This window comes from Phyllobates terribilis, unplaced genomic scaffold (assembly GCF_046119375.1).
Source record: "Phyllobates terribilis strain yellow unplaced genomic scaffold, ASM4611937v1 Scaffold_10__3_contigs__length_209671492, whole genome shotgun sequence".
In the NCBI taxonomy this organism is placed as follows: domain Eukaryota; kingdom Metazoa; phylum Chordata; class Amphibia; order Anura; family Dendrobatidae; genus Phyllobates; species Phyllobates terribilis.
Window position 1 is genome coordinate 108,569,828 of NW_027362770.1, and position 22,943 is coordinate 108,592,770.

Genomic DNA, 22,943 nt, shown 5'->3' on the forward strand with positions numbered 1-22,943 from the left:
TGAATACATACACTTACAGCTGGAGACATATGAATACATACACTTACAGCTGGAGACATATGAATACATACACTTATAGCTGGAGACATATGAATACATACACTTATAGCTGGAGACATATGAATACATACACTTATAGCTGGAGACATATGAATACATACACTTATAGCTGGAGACATATGAATACATACACTTATAGCTGGAGACATATGAATACATACACTTATAGCTGGAGACATATGAATACATACACTTATAGCTGGAGACATACGAATACATACACTTATAGCTGGAGACATATGAATACATACACTTATAGCTGGAGACATATGAATACATACACTTATAGCTGGAGACATATGAATACATACACTTATAGCTGGTGATATAGGAAGATTTAGGGCAGCACGGTGGCTCAGTGGTTAGCACTGCAGCTTTGCAGCGCTGGGGTCCTGCGTTCAAATCCCACCAAGGACAACATCTGTAAGGAGTTTGTATGTTCTCCCCGTATTTGTGTGGGTTTCCTCCATATTCTCTGGTTTCCTCCCACAGTCCAAAGACATACTGATAGGGAATGTAGATTGTGATCCCCAGTGGGGACAGTGCCAAAAATGTCTGTAAATTGTCTGAATTGTAAAGCGCTGTGGAATATGTTGGCACTATATAAATAAAAACATTATTATGATTATTATATACAGTTATAGCTGGAGACATATAAATACTTATACTATAGTTCTTCTGCCATCGGAAATATTTAGAGGTGCAATTGAAAATATATCCTACTTGTGGCAATAAATTACTTAAGAATATAATACTTATAGCTGGTGATATAGGAATACATATACTTATAGCCACTTACTGTATATAAGAATACATAAACTTATTATTGATGATATAGAAATACATACACCAGTCTATCAAGTTCATAAAGAATAATTATTTCTATGCGTACCATAAAGGTTTTATAGAACAAACCCCCTCTCTAGAGTTAGTTCCTGAACCCCCCAACAATCAGGTCTCATCCCCATGAAGAAGCTCGGGCTGATGATTGAAATGTAGTGTTACACGCTGACAACGTCATACATGGATAAGCTAAGTCCTCCTTTGTAGCACTGGAAAACGTTCCCCTATGTGGACATGTAGCCGTAGATGTTTGGCCTTTACGAGACTACTCCTCCAAGAGAAGACAATTATGTAGAGTATGAATGAGCCGTTACTTATCCCGGCCCCGTAGGCTATTCCTAGCTGTGTATAATCAGTACTTATGTCTGTATATATTCACAGGGTCTTGTTGATATTCAGGTTTTAACTATAGTTCTTCTGCCATCGGAAATATTTAGAGGTGCAATGGAAAATATATCCTACTTGCGGCAATAAATTACTGAAGAAGAGGAAAATGAACTCTCAATGACCTGCAGAAGATATAATTAAGAGATACTGGGATTTTTTTTTTAATTCTTTCCATACTGTTCCAAGTGTATATTTTTGGGGTGGTTGTAAGAAGAGCAATAGAAATATAGTGCTATTCAGTTTTGTCCAAAAATGAGATAAATGCAATTTTGACTACATCTCACTGCAGAATTCTACTTTACATTATACATCTCACATTGGCCAAAACTGTGGTGTGAACAGAGCACAAATCCTTAACAATTCATAGACTGCACTGTTTTCAAATAACATTCTGCCTTGTTTAAACAATTCCAATAATTTATCGTCAATGATATGGGTAAATAACGTGAGAATGAGTATTGTATATTAATTTAAACACATTTCTATCCATCAAATTTTGTAAAAATCCTGAACCAACACTTTACAGTGAATCTGTTTAAACTATATGTGTATGTTACTCTTTCAAAGACAAGTCCAGCAATACCTTTACCTAGACAGTCCATTCATCTGTTACTGAGAAATCCGTGTTTGAATTGAAATGTAAATGAGGCTGTAGATCTGAAGCCTTTGTCCCTCCAGCTGTATTCCTCCTCCAACACTGCCTCTTCCTTCTTGACTGACAGTCTCTATGCTGTGTGAATTCAGGGAAAGGAGCTTTCAGTCGAGCAGTGGCAGGAGGTGCTGGACGGAGAATAGAGCTGGAGTGACAGATGCTTCAGATCTACAATAGCTCTTCATTCTTATTTGCATGTAAATTAAAACTGATTTCTTAGTAATGGTAAGTCAGACCAAATAGAATAGGGGGGGGGAATAGATGTCACCTGACTTAGAAGAGCACTGGAGTGACGCTTAACTTGGGTAAGACAATGATCGATGAGAATATGATTATATTACTACACTTACACTATAATATATTGTTATGATACTGGTGTAGCACTGCTGGAATAGAGTGGCCGAAGGAGCATGAGGAGATATAGCAAGTGGTAGTAGATGTTCTTGGAGTTAGGAAAGGAGTTGTAGGAAACAATCCGTAGATGGGTAAGAACTGTCTGGGTAAGACAGTTCAGAGCTGGAAACGGGAGCTAGACTAAACAGCTAGACACAATATTCAAGCAATGTATGAAAGATCCATGTGGCTTTAAGTAGGCTCAAACAGGAAACAAGATGGATTCCATAGGTTCAGAATCTGCCATGTTAGTAAAGGGCAACTGCAGAACACAACATCATCCTCCAGTGGTAAGGAGCGAAATTGCAGCACAATTATTAAAGTGAATAATAGCGTCCACTAGTGGTCAAAGTGTAGAAAGACAACAGGAATCCTGACATACTGTATATACACATTAGACAGATTAAAGGGGTTGTCCACTACACAGACAACCCCTCTCATTCTCTATGTTTCCCCTAGGTTAAATTACAGCCTATACTCAGCTCTGGCACAGTGTCGGCACTAGATCTCACAGAGTTTGCATGATGTTGTTATATCACGTGATCCCTGCAACCAATCAGCAACCACTTCACGCTCCTCTCCTTTGGATGTAAATGACATCTGGAAGAAATGAGAGCTGCTGATGCTCTCTCACTTCCTCTTGATGTTTGATTTGTCTGAAGGATAAGAAAGTGAAGCCCCCGCTGATTTGCTGCAGGGATCGCGGGACATAACAATTGTCTCGTGAACACCTGGAGTGCCAGTGCTGACATCACTGAAATGGGGCAACACCGGAGGTATTTCTATTATTATTTTACATAGTGGATCAGAAGGGGTTGTCTGAGTAAGGCAATGTGGGAGTGTTTTTTTAACGATTGCATCATCTGCACCTTTTTAAGCTTATCCTTGCATAAAGGTATTTTCTGATAGATAAGTCCTACAATAAAGTTCTACTGCTGTGTCTAAAAGAGGTATTCTCATGTCCAAGATCCTATCCCAATATGTAGTAGGTGTAATAATTATAATATTAGAAAATACCTCCAATTTGAAATGTAGTATAGTTCTTCTGATTTGTTATGTCGCTTTCCCCATGTGCAGGGAATTGCAATAGCTTAGGAATCCATGGTTATGATGACCACTAACAGCTATCTAACTGTCACTATATGAATGATCATAACGTGGCATGGGGCGGTAGCCGTAGGTGAGGTACTCGTCTTCCACGCCCTCTGAGGGTGTCCTTACTTGTCTCCAGCTCACTAACTACTCACTCACTCACTGTCAGGAACTAAAACACAGGTCCCTATTACTCCTCTCCAACTATGGGCCGGCCTTACAGTTAACCCTGTCACCCCTGACTAACAGGAACTGCAGCCTCCAGGGGGATTAAACATGTCATAGAATACATTATGCATAACATTAAAACAACAGGGGTTTTAAGAGGTGTGTTATGCCATCTTCTGCACCTTTACATAGATATGGATATCTAGATATCTAAGCTACTGCAATGCCCTGCACATGGGGTAAGCTACATAGTGAATCAGAAGAACTATACTACATTTCTAATTAGAGGTATTTGCTAATATTATTATTTTTACACCTACTACATATGGGGATAGGATATTGGAGATGGACATGGCAGAATTGTGTGCTGGAGACTGTATGGTGGCAGCTTTCCCATTACAGAACTGCAGGGATTTGGCATGGCATCACATGTTGTTGCATGCAGTGCAAATCCAGGCCTTAATTCAGTATTGCATATTGCATCTGTTTTTTTGTCTTTAATTTCTTTTGCCTCTTTTTTTGTGTGCATCAAATTCATCTCTCCATTTGTGCCTCATTTAATGTGTATTTTATAGTTTTGGTAGTTTCTCCATAAAGCAATACTTCTGTACATGAGACATGTAATAGAGCATATTAAAACAGAAAAAACTCTGTACGACCCCGTATGAAATCTGAGACTTATGTAAGTACTTTAGGGTCCCATAGCAGTCTATGGGTGCCATAATATGGCACTGCGACTCAGAAGTTGCCATAATGACCCATGTGCAAGAGGTCTTACAGGCAGCCTGTCAGGCAATTCATGCTATCCAACATGAATCCGAGCTTAGCTGCACAATTGCTTCCAGGTATTTTATTCTCTGAAGTCATTCTGCGTTTTCAGAAAAAAAAAAAATTTAAACATCAAGGGACAAAGGCAGAGAAAAGACTAGTGCCGATCCAAGTGATTGACAGATCTTTCACTATATGCACACATAGAGGAGAACTGTCAATCAACTGTGAGAAGAAGCCGTCCAGATCTTTAAATTATGTTTTCTCTGAAATGCCAATGAAAAAACATACCTGTCTGTGTAACGGGTCTGGGAGGTGGAACCTCTGAGCAACTATACAAGGGGGCAGTCCTTGTAAGGAAGCGGGTGGCTCCCAGGGAAGACGGGCAGGTAGTCACGGCAAGTGACAGGGACAGTCTCTGGGTAGAGGGGCAGGTAGTCACGGCAAGTGACAGGGACAGTCTCTGGGTAGAAGGGCAGCGGGCTGGTGGCTGGTGAGCGCTCCCAGGTGAGCGGGCGAGAGTCTCTGGACAGGCAGGTGGTCACGGCAAGTGACGGCAGAACCTCCAGGTAGACTAGCAGACAGGTAGCGGATGGACGCTCCCAGGTGAGCGGGCAAGAGTCTCTGGACAGGCAGGTGGTCACGGCAAGTGACGGCAGAGCCTCCAGGTAGGCTAGCACGCAGGTAACAGGTGAGCGCTCCCAGGTGAGCCGGCAAGAGTCTCTGGACAGGCAGGTGGTCACGGCAAGTGACGGCAGAGCCTCCAGGTAGGCTAGCAGGCAGGTAATAGGTGTGCGCTCCCAGGTGAGCGGGCAGGCTGGTCCATAGACAGACTGACAGGAGTCGGAGGGCAGACCGTCGGACCGCAGGCTAGCAAGCGGGTAGCGGATATCAGGCAGGTATCAAGCAGGAATCTGGCAGGTGACTGGCAGGTAAGAGGCAGGAATCTGGCAGGTGACTGGCAGGTAACAAGCAGGAATCTGGCAGGTGACTGGCAGGTAACTGGTAACGGGACCTGAGGGCTGAAGCAGAGTGAAGGCTTTGCAACAACATTGCTCGGGCACCTCCATTTTGGAGGAGGTGCCTTATATATGGGAGGTCCTCCGGCAATTGGCCGGGGACTCCTTAGGACGGCGCGCGCGGTCCCTATAAGAGAGGGGGAGCGCGTACGCGCGCGCCCTAAGCACACTGCCGGGGAAGGAGCGCGTGCCGGAAGCAGCGGGGAGAGAAGCGCTGGAGGACGCCGCGCCAGGAGCGGGGAGGTGAGAGGGACGGCGTCTCTGCCTAGTACGGGGCAGAGACGCCGATGCTACAGTCTGCAATTTCACAGCCTGACTTTGATTCATGCTGCCTGTGGTTTGGGCAGCATGAATGGACTGACAGGTTCCCTTTAATGTCAAAATGCCTGATCCACCATGCAAGATCCATCACCTTTGACAGTCCGTGGTGGAGCTGCTAGAGTGCTAGTAAAATTTGGAAATGACTATGATCTTTGATATTAAAGGAGTTTTCAAGTACTTTTACATAGTTGACCTGTACCTAAGAAAGGTCATCATTATAAGATCTGTGAAGGTTCAGCATTTGACACCCCTATCGATAACCTGTTTTCATGCGATGCAGTGGCCAGATGTAAAAAGTGTATGGAGCCGAACACGACAGCTCTGTCACACTGTTTCGTGGCTGGTACTGCAGATAAGCTCCTATTTACCCCCATTGGCCTTCACGGGAGCTGATAACAGTTAATCTGTAGGGGTGTCAAGTGTCGGACCCCCACCGATGTTAGTATCATGATCTAGCAAAGGATGATGTTAGGGATCAAACCAGTCTACATAACTATTTTCGAGACATCTGCGTGTACTCAGGATAGTTTACCAGACTTCTACTTACAAATCCCTGATTATGTGATCTCTATATTTTTTTCTATAATCACTGTTTGTATATGTCTTGTGTGCAGTGCAGCCCACATCTTGTCAGAAGATATAATCTGTTGCTCATATGGTTTGCAGATGGTCCTAAATTGCTTCATTAGTTAGTACTCTAACTTCCTACAAATGACTTCACACATATTGATGAAGATGAAGAAAATTTGTTAAGCAATTTGACTAATTAAGAATTAAAGTTTTTACACTTTGTTTTAGAGCATACATGTCAAACTCTGGCCCATGGGCCAAATCTGGCACGCAGGGTGATTACAGTATATTTGGCCCGTGACACCAGAAACACCACCCCTATGTGGGGTCATTATTCTATATGGAGAATTTTGTGGGGCCCATTATACTGTATGAAGGACTATGTGGGGCTCATTATAGTGCATGGAAAGCTATATGGGGACATTATACTGTTTGGAGGACTATGTGGGGTCCAATATTCTGTATGGAGGACTGTGTGGGGCCCATTATACTGTATACTGGTTGGCACGCAACTTTGTCCCAAGTTTTTCATTTTGGCCCTCTGTGTGTTTGAGTTTGACATGTACAGTTGGGGGAGGAAGGTTGAACTTGATGGACCTAGGTCTTTATTCAACCTGCATATAACGTCTTTTAAGGAGTTGGCCAGATTTGGCACAAATGTCTTCTGGAGTAGCATGACTGCAAGGAGTGTTAATCCCCAGCCCCTTCTTTCCAAAAAACCTTGGGCTGCTTTATACCAAAAATTAAAACACATAAATCATTCCATGCCTATTTCCTCTGTTATAAGCGTGCTTTTCTTTCAAACCAAAGGCCAACCGCTGTTGTACAGCGGGCCTTACAATTAAAAACTTAATTGAGCATGGAAGAGACACCGCCACAGAGGCGGACAATGTAACCCTACATTGTCATCCAACCAACCCCACGGAAAAGAATTAATGCCTTTTCTAAACTGTCCTATAGTCCTGACATTAAAATATCTGTCCTGATTTCGTTAAGATGTACCCCATCCTTCAACAATAAATTGGCGTTATCTCCTTTCAGTTCCTTGTGTCTCACTACTATGCCCCACATTGCTTGAACATGTTTGGATACCCTCACATTCAGCAACCTCCAGCTCTTTCCACTTCAGATATGCTCCTGGCCTCTCACCAATTTGTTCTTGGCATAATCTCCGACCACACTACCGTGGCTACGTCAAAGAATTCACCTTAAACCTTGAAAGGTCCTGTTTCATTAACGCCAATAAATTTCCAACCTTTATATTGGAAAGTTCGTTGCCACCTGCATGAATATTAAGCACTACATTACCTGCATATTGTTTGCTGCACAGGACATTTATAAGTAGGACTTGAGCCCAACGTAGGCCTCTGACACCTTTCCAAAATACAGACACTTGTTGCATACCAAAATTGAGACGGCCAGGACGCCTGCCTGCTCTCTTTTCTACCCAGAAAGTGTCCTATTATAAAAAACACTTTTGACTGAATAGGATCTGAAAGACATAATTAAGTACAAATAACCTACCAAACACCCTATATTTAAAACAACCAGGAATCTTAAACAATCTAAAGCCTAGAACCCTTTATTACCTAATCCAGCCGAATGTACCCTTGAAAAGACTCTGATTTTCAATGACTCAAAGTTTTTACCTCACCAGCTGACATACCGCAGTCATCTGCCATATTAGCCGCACCTATCCTGAACGAGTGTGCACTGAATTCTGCCGGAACTAAACCTAGCTCCCTAATGAATATTGCCACAAACTAGCATCAAGTCAATGGTGAATTATCCGTATACAAAAGAAAAACTTCACCGAAACCCTTTACAGTCATATACTCCTTAACCATCTTTACAGGTCAAAATTCCGTCAGTAACTCCTTAATTGACAACTATGTACCCCTGCCAAAACATCCGTCTTTGACCTCCTGATGCAGATATTCAACATGTTCTGCTAAACTACCACATCTTTCCTTAACAGTCCTTTAACTGAGTTTTTACTCAGCGGAACCAGCTTACCAATTTAAAAAGCGCCATAAAAGGCAAGAGAAAAGTAGCTCTAGACAATGCCACTTCCTCCTGATTTCCACAAAATATTACCAAAATTTGCACTAATTTCTCCAGAAGTTGGAAAGATATAGGGTGGCATCTGTCAAAAACCATTACTTCCTTTCTCCAACCCTGCACAATCTGCCTGACAGCAAAGGTTTTTGTCACGTTTGCTCTCTCACATGCAGTTTAAAGAAAAATGCTATACCCGTTAAACATTTCCGAACCTTGCTTGCAGGCGCGCCTGATTACCTCAAACTACTTAAATAATCTAACATTACCGACAATAGCGATGATGTGCTCTTTGATATGGTTCCTCTTGCACACAACAGCCAATCACGCCAAGCCTTCATATGTGCGCGCCATGTTTCCACCGACACTGAATTCCATATTAGCTCTACAAGTTCTTTTCTACCAACGTCCACAAGAAATTGGGGCAAGTGTAGCCTAGTGCTTCCGCTAACAGATGAAACTCCGTGAAGTCTTGATTCTGCCAATGGGATAAAGCATCAGCCACCATATTCTGGTTGCCGGGCACATATTTTGCCTTTAACCATATATTATGTTGCAGACATCTTAACACCAAAAGTCTCAACAAAGCCAGTACAGGAGGAGACGCTGATGTTTGAAAGTTCACTACCACCACTACTGAACAATTATTTGTCCAAAAACAAATTCTCTTATTAATCATCCCTGTACCCCACAATTCTAAGCCACTATTGGGAACAGCTCGAGTAGTGTCATATTTTTTGCCAAAACTCTGTCCTTCCAATACAAAGGCCATTCCCTTATGCACCAATGTCTCCCAAAAACCACAGCGAAACCATCACCTCCTGCAGCGTCAGTGAACCAACAAAGGTCATCACTGGACACCTCTTCATCCTGGAACAGGGTCCTGCCATTGAAAAACTGTAGGAACTCCCTCCAAATGACCAGATCTTCCTTCATATTACGGGTTACCCTAATAAAATGATGTGACTGAGAAGCTGATAATAAGATGATAATCTTCGTGAAAAAACCCTACCCATAGGCATCACTTTGCACGCAATAATCAGGAGACCCAACAATACCTGAAGCGGATGCAATGTTACCTTCCTGGCACCATAAACCTCAGCTACACAGTTCCTTAACTTTACCACTTTTTCATCTGGCAACCTGAAGACCATACTTTCTGTGTCTATCTCAATACCCAGAAAAGTCAAACATGTACATGGGCCCTCCGTTTTTGCCACCGACAATGGAAAACCTAATTCTGACATCAAACCATAAAACACGTGAAGCAAATATTGACAAACTCCCAAATTACATGGATCTACAAATAGGAAATCATTCAGGTAATGTGTTATCGAAAGGATGCCCATCTCAAATCTAAGGATCCACTACAAAAAGGAACTAAAAAGTTAGAAATAATTAAATGAGTTCGAGCACCCCATCAGCAAACACATATCCACTAAATATTCTCCCTTGACATAACACCCCAACAAAAGCAAACACTCGTGATGTATTGGCAATAATATGAAGGCAGTCTCTATATCCGATTTCACCAACAAAGCTCTTCTGCCTACTTTCCTCGCAAGAAAAATTGCTCTATCAAAAGATGTATATTTTTCGATGTCCTGTCATTGACAGACGACCCTTGTGGGAAGAACAAGTGATGGATGAGGTGAAATTTTCCCACCTCCTTTTTTGAGACTAGCCCTAATGCTGGTATTCTGAAATTATCATAAGGTGGGTGACTAAAAGGGCCTGCCATTCTGCCCACTGCCACCTTCTTCACCAACTTGTCCCTGACCAATCAAATCACATCTTTAAATGACTTTAAATTCGATGAGTATATAGCAACCAGTGAAAAAAGACGCGGTATACAAAAGCCTTCATTAAATCCATCCAGAAGGACCTTTGCCCCCTCCTTCTTGGGATGCTGCTCTAGCCAATACTGGAATACCTCCTTTTTCATCGGAGTTCTTGACTGCACTGGCACTGCCCACTCTGGCACCTTGATTCTGTCTACCGAAGAAATTTATGGCTGAGTGTGCCCCTCCCCCGACCCCCCTCCCACAGATTGAGCATTCATGTCGGAACTTACAGGTTGCATAGAAGCAACAATATCCTTCGTTATACAATCAGCATGTTCTCGTGGTCTTGGAGACCGCCGCCGATGATTGCTCAGCAGGAGCGCGTACCTCACCCCCCCCCCATAAAGGAACGTTGTATAGGTCTCAGTGCTAAAATTAGCTCCATCCACACATTGGTTGCTTTTACGACCCATCCGACATTCGGGCAAAGCGCGAGGAGACGACAAAATTCTTCATCATATCTCTACCGTGCCGCGTCTCCATGTAATTTATGTGCACTGAAAATTGTGTCAGTATAAACTAATAGCTCCGGGCCCTTCTCGGGTTGCCCATGGCAAATCTCGTGGGCCTGCTCAAGGAAAGCCTTCAGCCAAGTGCCAAAAGTCTTAACCACTTTTGGTTTCTTGTCACCCCTCTCAAACACATGCTCCTTGTCGATAATCACCTGATCCGTAGAGGTAATAGACCAGACATCGATGTAATCACCCCGTCTGATTTACCTCAACACCAAGGTGAGAACCCAGAGGAGCTACCCCACAAAAAACAGTCCCTAAAAACTAGACCCTGTGCTACCGGTATATCAGCAGGCTGAGGAGAGGCCTCCCCACCTGGTATTAATAGTGGATTGTGAAAACCACGTTCACTTTCCAAACCATGTATGACTGTTCTAAGAACCGAGACTAGATCCTTACTAGTGTCTGGGGTGTGTACTATGGTGTGGACCATGCCTGCGGCACGGGATACTCACCATCCGTGAGACTTCCGATCTGGATCTTTGGTGATGCACCAGCTGGCACTGCAGGCTGTGATTGTTCAGACCTCTGAATGTTAGTCCCGCTTGCCCTCCGTGCAGAACTCCTTGCTCTTGATGAGGCAAATATGTCCCGTCCGTGTTGATAGGCTACCGTGTGCTGCCTTGACTTTCTTCATTCTGGCGAGGAGGCTGAAGTGATTAGGAGGCTGAAGTGACACACTCGGACTCCGATCTCCCATACACCAGTGAAGACCTTCTCCTTACCCGATGTACTCTTTCTGTTCTGTGATGACCATGTCTGGCACTCCCCCTCCGAACCTTTGTTTTTTGACCAATGATCAAACCTGCAACAGAAAATTCAGAAGACGAAACTGTTGCTGTACTGGACTCCACCAAGTTGTGACCACGGCTATGTCCATGATCACCTAACCCATATTGTACCGCCCTCACATCCATCATTATTGTTCCTTCATCCATTAACCCCACGCAGCTCCACTCTTCAGACAGCTGTCAAGACTGTTCCATGATACCACCATGTTTAGGTTGTCTACAGCTGTTTTATACGGCAGTGATCTGCCCACATCTGCTGCCTTTGAACCCCTTTGCAGCTGTCCACTCCCAGTTGTCTGCTCTTCTATAATAACTGGCATCAGTCTCCCAGCACTGGCTCTTTTCTGACTAACCCTAAACTGTCCCTCCAGCTGCAAGACCTCCTGTGTCCCTGTCTCTTTCAATGGCCATAGCAGGTTGACTTCAATACCTGCTCTGTTTCTCTGTATGCAGTCCTGTGCTCCTCGGCTGCGGGGTGCAGATGGCTCCCTCTGTCTCGTGCTGCCTGCAGGCACTTCATCACTGCTGCCCTGGTGGTTGCTATATCAGGTCCTGTGACACGCCCTCTGGGCCGTGGGGTACTCGGTAGCCGGGCCGATCCAGTATTGGGGTAGTCACGGTGGCAGTGACCCAGTCCATGGTCAATTAATAAGGAAAAGTAAAAGGGGAATAAAGTTTTTGGAGAATAAAGTACGTGACGCCACCCGTGGTATGCGGCTATATGGAGCCGCCGCTGCGGTGCAGATCCTCTGGAGCTGATGGTGAGGCAGCAGATTTGGTTCAGCTCTCCACGGGCAGAGATAAGCTCCAGGGCAGTATATGGTGATTTTAGGAGTTAGAATTTGTTGGTGCAGTGTAGTGCAGGGCTGGTGATGGCGCCGCAATTATGCAAGGACACAGTGGGGTGCAGTCTTCAGGTTTTACTCACAGTTGTTCAAGACTCCAGGTTACAGTTACCGGTGTGTAACCACCCACGTCGTCCTGTGTCCTCCGGGGTAGGGATCCAGCAAACCCTCAGGTATCTCAGGAGCACTTACACGGGACCCCGTTCTATGTACCTTTCCTGGTCGTCTCACTGCTCTGGCTCTCACCCTCCTGCCCTGCGCCTCACAATCAGTGTCCCAAGCCAGTAGCCTCGGGCCTTGTCGGTCGATGTGCTCTCAGTCCCCTGGACCCTATGCGGCCACCTTTTCGGCGATGTAATTTTGGATTTTGGCTGCAACACCTTGCCGTGCCCCTGGGATCCCCTCTGTCTCTCCTGGAGCCCTCCTCACTGCTCCTCTCTTCTTTCTCTCTCTCTCTCCTTCTGGGCCTCTCTCACTAGGCCCGACTCCCGTCACTCTACTGAACTCCTGCTCCAAGCACTGGAGCCAGGAACATGTGTGACGCTCGTAGCCCTGCTCTGGGAAGATGGGGGTACTCGGAGCCGGGTCAGATGTTGAGAGGATGCAGCCGTGGCCTGGACCCGTCCGTGCCCAGGGCCGTCACATTAAAAAGGATGTAAGGGCTTTCAGGGTTGAGTGGTATTTATCGACTACGCCACCTGTGGTGTCTAGTGATGCGCAACCAGTGCTGCTAGCAGTCCTCTGAGGCTGGATGTTGTGGCAGCAGGCGATGGTATAACTCCCCACAGGCGGAGCTGGGCCTCAGGGCAGAGGTACGGATGGAGGGGGTACTAGTAGTGAGGAAGTTCTGGTGCTGTGCGGTGTGGTGTAATAATAAGAGTCCAGAGGCCTTAGGGATAGTCTTCCATATATCACGGTTTTAGTAAGCAGCGGCAAGGCTTCTCCCTGCTCCTAACGGCGCTCTGCGGCCACCAGAGACGAGGGCTCAGCTTGAAGCTGCTCGCAAAGAACCTCCCTCTGTCGCTGCTCACAGTCCAGCTGGAGAATTTGTTGGAGGCAGTATTCGCTCCTCCTCTGAGCTTCAGCTCGGGTCTCCCAGGGGAAGCCCATTAGGTTGCCCCCCTGGTTGTCCCAGGCCCACTCTTCTGCCACCGGGCAGGTAACTGTGGGGGCCGGAAGCGGCGTTCGGGGGCGCTGCAGCAGGCCCGAGTGCGCGGACCATTCCGGGTTGGGGCCCGTGGATTCCCATACAGATTCAGGTTCCTCTGGAACGGGAGGTGAGAGACCACGGAGGTCTCCGGGCATGGCGGCGGGTTGGAGCTCTGCAGAGAAGGCTTCCTCCCAGGATACCGCGCCTGGGAGTTTGACACTCGGACCACAGGTCCAGGAGGGGCACGGCTTGCTCGACGGCCGGGGTAAGGATCTCTGACTCACTCGGCTCTGGACCACAGGCGCCCTCCAGGGCCTCTTCCTCCTGTGTCGCCGCTCCTCTGGTAAGGGCCTCACTCCTTCGCCGCGGCTCCTCCTGATGCTGCACAGCCGCCTCCATGCACCTCCGGACCAGGTTTCCCGGTCCGGAGCTGGGAATTATGGGAACTCCCGGGTGTAGTAGACTGGCTCTGTCTCCACCGGCGTTCATGGCTGCTCTCGATGGTGGCAAAGCTGGGACTGTAATGGCTGCACCTCTTCGTCCACTCCTCCTTTTGGGGCGGCTCCAAGGCTGCAGGCCGACTGGCACTCCCTCGGATGTCCCCTCCAGGGTGATGGACACTACCCCACGGACAGTCTCTAATGGAAGGGGCGGTCTGCTCTTTTGGCGCCATTGGGGAGCCAGGCCCACGATGGGAGGTGCTAAGACGCTGTCCTTCCTGCACATTTTGGCGTCCGTTCTTCTTGGGCGGGCGCCATTTTAAGTGAAAAACGACAGTCTATTGAAAAAGGCGCGCAGTACCCGGTAGCAATGGGCAATCTACTTCCATTGCTGCGGGCACGCAATCCTGCCGACTACGCCAGTGATGTGACGCTCGCAGCCCTGCCCTGGCAAGATGGGGGTACTCGGAGCCGGGTCAGATGTTGAGGGGATGCAGCCGTGGCCTGGACCCGTCCCGTGCCCAGGGCCGTCACATTAAAAAGGATGTAAGGGCTTTCAGGGTTGAGTGGTATTTATCGACTACGCCACCTGTGGTGTCTGGTGATGCGCCACCAGCGCTGCTAGCAGTCCTCTGAGGCTGGATGTTGTGGCAGCAGGCGATGGTATAACTCTCCACAGGCGGAGCTGGGCCTCAGGGCAGAGGTACGGATGGAGGGGGTAGTAGTAGTGAGGAAGGTCTGGTGCTGTGCGGTGTGGTGTAATAATAAGAGTCCGGAGGCCTTAGGGATAGTCTTCCACATCTTTACTCACGGTTTTAGTAAGCAGCGGCAAGGCTTCTCCCTGCTCCTCACGGCGCTCTGCGGCCACCAGAGACGAGGGCTCAGCGCACCCAGGATATTCAGGCACTTCAATCAGGACCCTCTGAGTGTTCCTAAACTGTCCCTTTTGACCTCTCCTGTCCGTGTACGTGCAAAGGCTGGGTATCCCTCTGGACTATGCACAGATATAGGGTAAGGCGGCAATTCCGTTCCGCCCGTCACCCGACGGGATCCACTGTAGCCTGCCGGGCTTCTCTGACAGAGACGTGAAGTGGCAAAGTCAGATATCGGGGGCTGGTACCCCTCTTGCAGCAGGAGTCCCTCTGGCTAGGCCAGAATGGAGAGTACAGGTGGCGTACGCCGCTCCGTCTGTGCTCCCTGGGATCCTTTTGCTTGTGGAGCTGTTACTATAGCTCCCGACCTTCTTAAGCAAGGGAACTTGACCGGGGTAGAGACACTGTTAACTCATACCCGCTCCTCGTGTCAAGGTCAGAGCACGAGGAACGTGCATCTTCAGCACACTGCAGGCTCCTACACAAGGCCGCTGCCAGCTGTAAAGACCACAATCAAAGACCCTTGTGCTTAAGATGGCTGGCTATTATGTATTAAATTATGTGTGTAAACAAAAAGTATGTTCTACCCTTCACCCACTACATGGTTCCCCTAACTTTTGGTTCCCCCACTTGTGATCCTGCTGAGGCAGCACTATGCTGCATACTTGCCTCCCATAGGTCAGGAGTGTGTAGTTTTGAATGTAGATTCAGGGTCCTGACCAGTGCACCTTCCTTATCTGGGTGAGGAGACACTACACCTGCTGACAGGCTGCAGTATCCCCCCTTGTGGCGACCGAACCCTCAGGGGCACCACACATGGACCCTTCTGCACTGCTCTCCTGAGCAGGACTGGACCCTTCTAGATGTTTCGCTGTCTTTTATACCCTTTGTGTCTGTGCTCCTACTTCTTCCTCCACCCACACCCACTACATGGTTCCCCCTTTCTTGGTTCCCCCCCTTCCAGCCAGGGACAGGGCTCAGCAGTGGACAAGTGCATCTTGCCCCGCCTGCTGGTCTGGAGTGGTGTAGTGTTGGATGTAGGTGGGTGGGTCCCAGGTAGTACTCCCTCCTTACCTGACAGGGGGGTACCACACCTCTGGATGAGATGCTGAAGCGCCCACTGGGCCGTGGGGTACTCGGTAGCCGGGCCGGTCGGTGCTGGGGGATGTCACGGTGGCAGTGACCCAGTCCGTGACCCAGGGAGGCCAATTAAAGGGAAAGTAAAAGGGGAATAAAGTTTTTAGAGATAATGTTCGTGACGCCACCTGTGGTATGCAGCTTTATGGGGCCGCCGTTGCGGTGCAGATCCACTGGAGCTGATGGTGACGCAGCAGAGTTGGTTCAGCTCTCCACAGGTAGAGCTAAGCTCCAGGGCAGTATATGATGATTTTATGAGGAGGTAGATGGTGGCGCAGTAATAAGTCAAGGACACAGTGGGGTGCAGTCTTCAGGCTTTACTCACAGTTCAAGGCAGTTCCAGGTCACCGCTGCAACCGGTAATGTCCACCGGCGTAGGGATCCAGCAATCTCTCAGGTACCTCAGGAGCACTTAAACGGGACCCCGTTCTATGTACCTTTCCTGGTCCTCTCACTGCGCTGGCTCTTGCCCTCCTGCCCTGCGCCTCACAATCAGTGTCCCAAGCCAGTGGCCTCGGGCCTTGTCGGGCGACGTGCTCTCAGTCCCCTGGACCCTATGCAGCCATCTTTTCGGCGATATAATTGTGTATTTTGGCTGCAACGCCTTGAAAATGCTGCAGCCTCCGGTTGGCTAGCTGAGCCTGATTGTTCTCCACTAGTTTGGGGCCGGTCCCCTTCTGCGGCCTGATCCCCCCACGTCGGCGTGAATTTGGGCGCACGGGTGGCCTCTGCACTCGCCATGCCCCTGGGATCCCCTCCGTCTCTCTCTAGAGCCCTTCTCACTGCTCCTCTCTCCACTCTCCTCCTGGGCCTTTCTCACTAGGCCCGACTCTTCTCTCCACTCGTCTGTGCAGAGCTCCTCCTGAGCTTCTACTCCCAACTCGACTCTAAGCTCTGACCACTTCTAGAACCTTCCACCCTCTCTTTTATACTCCTACCCTCTGTGCTCCACTGAACTTCTTCCTCCACCCACACCCACTACATAGTTCCCCCTCTCTTGGTCCCCCCCTTCCAGCCAGGGACAGGGCTCAGCAGTGAACAAGTGCATCTTGCCCCACCTGCTGGTTTGGAGTGGTGTAGTGTTGGATGTAGGTGAATGAGTCCCGGGTAGTACTCTATACTTACCTGAGAGTGGGGTACAACATCTCTGGGTGAGATGCAGTACCTCTGTGGCAACTGAACCCACAGGGGCGCCACAATGCAGTACCTCTGTAGCAACTGGACCTGCAGGGGCGCCACACCTGCATTCAGCACGGGGACTCCCGACTTCATCAGTGTTCACCCCGCGCCTCCGATGCCGAGTCACTGGCCTAGGACTCAGCCTCTCAGGGACTTTCACGCGGCACGGCCTGCCACACCTGGAAGGTCTCTCCTCGTCTAGTCTCTCCTCTGCTCTCTCAACTGATTGGGTCCCGGAAAGAAAGCTCTGTAGTCATATAAGTTGATCCTGGTCTGGACCTGCTCCTCCAATCCTGTCATTTCCTCTGTTCTTCTGGTAAGATGAATGCCAAAATGGCTCTTTTGGCGTCAACAAACTATATATATAAGACCCTGTCTACCAAACCCCTATACTTAGTGCCACCCGCTTTTATTTCTGCACTTTTATTAACCCTTTCCTACTCCCTTGCAGTCACAGGGCCTATCCTTTCTCATTTCATGCCCTATTATTCTGGAGTACAAAATGCCGACCCTTTTGATGAATTTTACGTGATGCCAAAATGGCATGAAAATGTCAAACGTCGCAAACATTTTGCACAACTCACAATTGCGCAAAAATTTTGTGCCTTTTCAAAGCTTTTACACCAGTTTTCTGGCATAAAAGCTTTGATAAATTGGCCCCGTTGTTTTTCTCATCAGTGTTAGGGCTCATTTTTTCACGTATGAGAAAAATAGAGTAATTTGCATCAGCATTTCATTAGTGACTTTCATCAGCATTTCATCAGAGTTATTCGTTTTTTCATCAGTATTTCTCATATGTGAAAAAAAGGTTCTCCAACTTCTATCTAATAATCTGTGAAAATCAGACAGCAAATGTATGGCATCCAAGTGCTGTCTTACTTTTTCACATACCCATAGACTTGCATTGCCGATTTTGACCCAACACTCGGATCAATATTGGACATGTCTCAGAGAAAAACAGACATAGCACTCATACGGAAAACAGACGTGTGAATGAGACCTTTTCCTTCTAAAAGGACAGATAATTGTAATAAGGATATATCTACAATAATCCAAGCTGTTTTCTTTAGTTATAAGGATGGTGTGGGTTCTCTGCCTTGAATAATCTCTAATTATTGGAAGTGTTAGTTGACAACAAAATCTGATCTCAAAATGCCCCCTTGCTTAGACCCACATTGATCAGCTGTAATTTTTGAGGATACCTAGCGGTGCTCAAAATCCCTTCATAACCACCACTGGGGATCTGAAACATTACAGTGTGCCCTTTTTGAGTATACAGGTCACCTAAGACAAGTAATGCTGGACAGAACAGGTTTATCAAAGCGAGAGACATATCCACCACTTCATATTTCACATAACCACTTTAGCTAAAAGATTAGGGTACTGAAACGAGGACCCTCCTTAATTTACTCAGAATTTCCTAATAGAGTTTATAAAAATGGGGTTTTTAAAGCATCCTCTACAAGACAAATATTAATGACATTGTATTCTCTTTTTTTTTCCTGCAGTTTCTGGAAAAACCAGATCCCTAATCATCAGAAATTGTACGTCATCAATTTTAGACAATGAAATTCAGGAGCAGCTGAACTCCATCATCACTACCAGGGTTGTGCCCACTATCTATACTGTGGTATTCTTCTTGGGTCTTCCAGCAAATGGTATTGCCCTGTGGGTGCTCACTTTCAGGGCTAAGAAGATACCTTCTACTATGTTACTAATCAACCTGGCTGTCGCAGACTTGTTGTTCATGTTGGCTTTGCCCTTCAAGATAACTTACTATTTCATGGAAAACAACTGGATTTTTGGAGAAACTCTCTGTCGTATAGTCACTGCCGTATTTTATGGAAATATGTATTGCTCGGTGTTATTTCTCATGGCCATCAGTATTGACCGCTACATTGGTCTAGTCCATCCATTTCGCTCCAAAAGCCTACGTGATTGGAGATGTTCCACGTCCGCTTCTATTGGGATCTGGCTTGTGGCAATTGCTGCTGTATCTGTATTCGCTTTTGTACCACAGACAAAATGTTTTGACAAACCACATAGAATTACCTGCAATGATGTCTGGGCAAGCTGTTCTGGCTATGAATGGTACAGGCTATATTTTCTTGGACTATTCGTTGTAGGGTTTGCCATTCCATCGGTGGTCACCTTATTGTGCTATGCACTGGTATTGGTCTCATTGGCAAAAAAGAAAGAATCCTACAAACGTGCGATTGGACTAATATCCCTGGTGCTTATCATGTTCATCTTCTGCTTTACACCCAGTAACATCTTACTTGTGTTTCATTACTTAGCGAAAAATTGGGAGTATCATAACCAACTGTACCTCTGGTATGTGCTGGCGCTGGCTTTAACGTCACTGAATAGCTGTATTGACCCTTTCATTTATTATTACGTTTCTAATGATTTTTGGACAATGGTAAAAGATATCCTTTGTGGTAATCGTAAAGGAGATATTATATCATCGGAAAGCACTAAGAAATCTAAGCTTACATCATCTTCAGAAAAAGAGATGTTATGCTCGGGGGTGTAGCACGGTAACTTCAAGAACTTATGTTTCACTGTATACTAAGAGTGTGTCGTAAAAGAAGGAAGCCATTCTGTGGGCTGAATCAAGCTGATATCTTTGTATTTGCATTCACATTGCTTGGCACTATCAAAGGGTTGCTAACATTGTAGGCAAACCAGAACAAAAAAAGCAACTAATGAACTTTTAACTGACAAAGAGATTCTGCGAGAATTTACTCATTTCTCTAGGGTCCACTCTTGGCCGGTCTTTTAGTAGCTTCTAATGACAATTCCTCTTCTTTTGGTTTACTATAAATGGTCCAAATTGCCATAAAGTCCCAAGTAACACTTCCCCGTCAATAAACTAGGAAAGTACCATATGACTTTAGAGGTTACATATTCTGAGTCCAATTTAAGAGCTGTGTATAAAAGCCACACTCCAAGGAACTGAAGAAGAGCATAATCTTGTAGAGCGTTCTTACCAGTCACAGCCATGCCCCCTCCACCACCTTCTGATGGACCAGCACTGATGACACCGCTGGGTGCAACCTTGCCATTTAGAAACCACAGATTGCAACTGCCATCTTTTAAAAATACATTACCCTCAGGTACAGTATGATGATTATTAGTGATGAGCAAGCATGCTCGTTTAACCCTTTCGCCGAGCACGCTCGGGTGCTTTCTGAGTATCTTCGGCGTGCTCGTATATTAAGTTCCAGTCCCTGCGTCTGCGTGATTTCTGAGTGTTAGTCAGCCTCAGCACATGTGAGGATTCCCTAACAAACAGGCAATCTCTGCATGTGTTGAGGCTGATTTACAGCCATAAATCATGCAGACACAGGGACTCGGACTTAATATACGAGCACGCAGAAGATACGCAGAAAGCAACCGAGCGTGCTTGGCGAAAGGGTTATACGAGCATGCTCGTTCATCACTAATGACTATACATTTACAATGTATAGTTACATTATCATTTTTGACTGGGCTGGCGGGTCACTTAATTAATCTGGTAAAGGTGATAATATTTGTATGTGTTATAATTACAATTGTTGATGTATATATTGTGTATTTATATGATGCATAATGCATAACATAGATTGACTTGTGTGTACCAGCCATGTATGGTCAGATCCTGTTATACACAGTGGTATAACTAATGTTGTCCAATTTCCCATTGTCTTGTTGCAATAATAAAATATCTTTTGTGTATTTTTTTTTTCAGTTTTACACTATGTATGTCGGAGGGGGCAAGATAACTGTTCTGTGAGAGCCATATGGCCTCATTCAGAAGTCAGTTTTTTTGACAAACAAAACGGACATAGTTTCATCAGAGTTTGGTCAGAGTTTCATCAGTTTTTTTCACCGAAGAGAAAAGAAAAAAGTTTCTTCACTTTCTCCGATTTATCACTCAGTAATTAACGAATGGCACATGGATGACATCTGAGTGCTGTCCGATTTTTTTCACTTACCCGTAGACTTTCATTGCTGAGTTTGATCTGACTCTCGGATTGATATCAGAAATGTCTTCGCGATTTTGCATGGACGACCCAGTCTCCAAAAAATCACGGACACCTGAACAGTCCCATAGACTGTCATAGGCAGGGCCGGACTGGCCATCTGGCAGTTCTGGCAATTGCGACTCTGTTAACAGTATCGGCATCTTCAGGACGCCAGTACTACTAACAGCTGTATCGGCGCACGGAGCCACCAACTCCATACTCCGTCACTTGCTCCGGCAGGCTTCAGGATACTTCTGACCTGCACCTTGCTTGAGGTAAGCACCATATAGGTCATATAGGTGATGTTGTGCGGCTCAATGACATTACTGTATCGCATTCCGGTGTCCACTACAAGACATGATTGAAAATTAGACAGCGGCTGGGGTGGATGAGAAGGCTGAATTAGGTATTAGATTTTTTTTGTGGGCTGTGGTGCTGATAATAATGTCTGGGGGCCCATCATATTATATAAGGGCTTGTGGGGGGACCATCCTACTATATAGAGATCTGTGAGAGATCATCATGCTATATAGGGGCCTGTGGGGGGACCATCATATTATATGGAAAGCTGTGGGGGACAATCATAACATATAGGGGCCTGTGGGGGGACCATCTTACTATATAAAGGCCTGTGAGGGTACCATAATACTATACAGGGGTCTGTGGGAGGGACCAAGGTACTATATGGGGGGCTGTGGGGAACCATCATACTATATTGTGGCTGTGGGGTACCATCATACTGTGTGGGGGACCGTCATACTGTGTGGGGGACCATCATACTGTATTAGGACTGCGGTGGACCATCATACAATGTGGAGGGCTGTGTGGGGACCATCATACTAAATAGGAGGCTGTGGAGGGGCAATCCTACTATAAGGAGGGCTATGGGGGATACTATCATACTGTGTGTAGTGACCATCATACTGTATTTGGGTCTGTGGGCTAGGGTCTGTGGGAAGGCTGAGGTGGAGGAATGTGGGAATATCTTTCTGTGTTGGGGCATTTTTTGGGGCATCATACGCTATGGGGGCTATGGGAGGGGTGTCATAGTAGGTGATAACACTAAAGGACATCAGTAGGAGCGAAATAACAGTGCAAGTGTCGCAATGCGCATCCTTCTCCGTGTCTTAAAGTTGGGAAGTCTGCTCTTCTGTGACTAAGCCTATGTGTCGTAATAGGACTTTTGCAAAAGGTTCCTGTGATTTCTATGTGAACCCCTGCTTAGGGTCATTATTAAAAGGAGGCACAATGAGGTACAGTGGGCATTATTTTAAGGCGGCATACTGGGGAATCATTATCATTATAGGGAAAGCACATGAGGCATTATTATATAAATGCACGGGGGTGTTTGTATTGTAAGTAGTTGCGGGGTAATTATTGTGAGGGGTCAAGGGCTACTATTATGAAGAGGCAAAGAGGGAGGGATATTACTATGAGGTGCTTCATAACTGTAAGTAGGCACAGGGGAGCATTGCTACTATCTATGCTACTCCTAGTACAAAGGGAACATTAAAGGAGGGTAATATTATGGTACAGGGCACAGAGGGGTATTATTACTGTCTAGGGCACTGGTTATAGCACAACATAGTTTGTGTAGAAGTGAGGAATGTGTGAAGAGGACTGGAAAAGCAGTAAGTGAAAAATGTTTCTATATTACTGACGCGCCCCCTGGGCCGTGGGGTACCCGGAGCCGGGCCGGTAGATGCTGGGGGTTGTAGTCACAGTGGCGGTGACCCGGTCCGTGACCCAGGTGGTCAATCCAAGGGTAGTAGATGTATATAGGTTATATAATGTCCGACTACGCCACCTGTGGAGTGCGGTTAATAGAGACC

The 22,943-nt window shown here is 46.4% G+C and overlaps 1 protein-coding gene across 1 annotated transcript in view; it reads left to right on the forward strand.

Annotated features, from left to right (window-relative positions):
- Positions 1-20,779, forward strand: part of LOC141164141 (proteinase-activated receptor 4-like) — a 36,044-nt gene extending 15,265 nt beyond the window's left edge. The window contains exon 2 of the mRNA XM_073649283.1: positions 18,610-20,779. Coding sequence (XP_073505384.1) covers positions 18,610-19,637 — 1,028 coding nt within the window. The 3' untranslated portion in view covers positions 19,638-20,779. The remainder of the gene's footprint in view (positions 1-18,609) is intronic.
- The last annotated feature ends 2,164 nt before the right edge of the window (positions 20,780-22,943 follow it).